The sequence below is a fragment of the Macrobrachium nipponense genome, chromosome 26, assembly GCF_015104395.2.
Source record: "Macrobrachium nipponense isolate FS-2020 chromosome 26, ASM1510439v2, whole genome shotgun sequence".
Classification (NCBI taxonomy): domain Eukaryota; kingdom Metazoa; phylum Arthropoda; class Malacostraca; order Decapoda; family Palaemonidae; genus Macrobrachium; species Macrobrachium nipponense.
In genome coordinates, this window is record NC_087215.1 from 69929713 (window position 1) to 69932212 (window position 2500).

The 2500-nt window shown below is 39.7% G+C and overlaps 1 protein-coding gene across 1 annotated transcript in view; it reads right to left on the reverse strand.

The window, feature by feature from the left end:
• Positions 1–2500, reverse strand: part of LOC135199714 (uncharacterized) — a 195723-nt gene that overhangs the window by 19304 nt on the left and 173919 nt on the right. Inside the window, exons 16-17 of the mRNA XM_064227869.1 lie at positions 2180–2315; positions 560–731 (exon numbers count right to left, since the gene is read on the reverse strand). Coding sequence (XP_064083939.1) covers positions 560–731; positions 2180–2315 — 308 coding nt within the window. The remainder of the gene's footprint in view (positions 1–559; positions 732–2179; positions 2316–2500) is intronic.

Consider the following 2500-nt stretch of genomic DNA (forward strand, 5'->3'; position numbering starts at 1 on the left):
TGTCTTTATCGTTTGCAAAAACAGTGTATGGGCTTGTCTGAATGCAAAAGTGGACGGAGTTTCATGGTTTGAAAGATCTCAGCGGGAATCTGTCACGACCAGGTTGCTGGCTTGCGACTTAAGTCTGTCATACACAGTTCGTTCAATGTATGTTTGTCTGCCGATATAATGCTAGCGCACATCTCTTCCCGAGACAAATCTTTGTTCAGTCTGAAATCGGCGCGGAGATCGTTCATACTGTCTGAATAGTGTGTGTGTGTGTATGTGTGTCGGTAATGACAGTCGTTCAGACAATCGTTCAGTGTATGGGGCCCTTTAGGGGTGATCCTAGAGCTAGTACCTGATATTAGATGTTTAATGCACACGTTACCTGATATTAGACATTAACCAATATTTTGATGCTGGGTAGTCTAATTGTTGTTAATAGACATTTTATCTCAGTAGATTCACTTAGTTTGGCAGCATGTTTTCGACAAAAATTAAAAAAAGGCGTGATTAGAATTCTTTCACCTATTTACTCTACAGTAGTTTACTGATCATATTTTTCCATCTTCCAAACCTGAGCAGTCTTGCGAGGAGGCCCACTTTTTCTTGTCTTCTACGGAGAGCCTGTCGTGCTTTTTGGTAGACCGACCCCATCCTGCCGTGAGTGTTCCCAGTCTGGAGAAGGCTCGCATCACTATCGGGGAGTTAGGCACGCTCTTGGGCCGAGGGGTCTCGATGTCTGGTACCTGGAAAAAGAACAAGAAGAAGCATAAGGAAGTGGATGGGATGTTTTGATTCAGTACAGTATTCTGTACTGTCCATATTGGATGTGGGGTGCCCCTAAGAAGAATAAGAGGAAAGTGTTAAAAAAGATACGGTTTAGTATGAGTCTTTTTTCTGGTTATTGGTCACACTGTTCAGGTCCAGGCCAAGTCAGTAGGACTTAGTGTGAGCCAACAGGTCAATATTTATGGGAACTGGTAGAAGGTGGATGAAGGCAATTGGGGAAAGAGCTCACATCATTGTCAAGAACATTTACGCTCAGTCAGAAAGTCACAGACTCTAGAAAGAGCAAGGGGCCATATCCTTGGTGGAATGATAGATTCTTGAGGGAAAATGAACATAACCTGAAGTATAGTAGATTCCCATCAACCGTGCATTTGATGTCTAGGCCAGTCCCTTACGACGCCCCTGATTGGCTGTTGCTAAGCCAACCACAGGGCTGGAAACTCTCATTCTCTCGAGAGAGTTCACATGGGTAGAATCTATGTACTACTTCTTCTGAGGGATACGTCTGACAAAAGTATCCCTTAGGAGAGTTGGAACATACATCCTGCCTTTGTGAACTCTCGAGAGAGACTGAGAGTTTCCAGCCACGTGATTGGCTTATCAACAGCCCATCAGGAGCGTCGTAAGGGACTGCCCTAGACATCAAATGCATGGTTGATGTGAATCTACTATAACAAGTAGAGGGCACATGCAAGTTTTGTATCTGGAATTCTCACAGTTTAGTAGAATGCCATTTGAGCTTGTACAGTTTTATTATTATTATTATTATTATTATTATTATTATTATTATTATTATTATTATTATTATTATTATTATTATTATTCAGATGAAACCTATTCGAACAAGCCCACAGGGACCATTGACTTGAAATTCAAGGTGCCAAAGAATATGGTGCTCATCAGAAAGAAGTAAAAAAAACATTTGAGCAATAGCAGTTATCCTAGGAAATGAGAGCCGGAACAATTTCATCGCAGAAAAATATTTTGAGTGTGGAGAGTTTGCACCCTGAAAATTTATTCTTGAACAGTTTACCCATGAGAAATTTAAACTTAGAAAGTTTACCTTTTCAAAATTTGAAATTTATCTGAAGCAGTTCTGACCCAGATTTAAGGGAATTTAAGCTTCGGTAGTTCACCTATTGTAAGCTGGATTCTGAAGAGATTAGTCTTGGAAATTCGAAAAGGCATGTTGTACTTGAAGGAAATTTAAGCTTGGGCAGTTCACCAATTGTAAGCTGGATTCTAAAGAAATTAGTCCTAGAAATTAGAAAAGGCATGTTCTACTCGCAGAAAATTTAAGCTTGGGTAGTTCACCAATTGTAAGCTGGATTCTGAAGAGATTAATCCTGGAAATTCGACTCTTAAGTTAGTTTAACTATAGAAAGTTCGAACCTCTACTGCATACCTGTAGGAAGTTTGAGCTCTTGGGTTTGTGTGAAGGGGAATGGAGTGTAGGAACAGCTCGAGCCAGAATGTCAGCCACCGAAACCTGCGGCGACCCAAATCCCGTACTGAACCCGTACAACATCTCCTGGAACACCCTGGAAAAAAGGAAGAAAGTGATCATCTCCTGGAACACCCTGGAAAAAAGGAAGAAAATGATCATCTGGAACACCCTGGAAAAAAGGAAGAAAATTATTATTATTATTATTATTATTATTATTATTATTATTATTATTATTATTATTATTATTATTATTATTATTATTATACTGAGAAGATTATG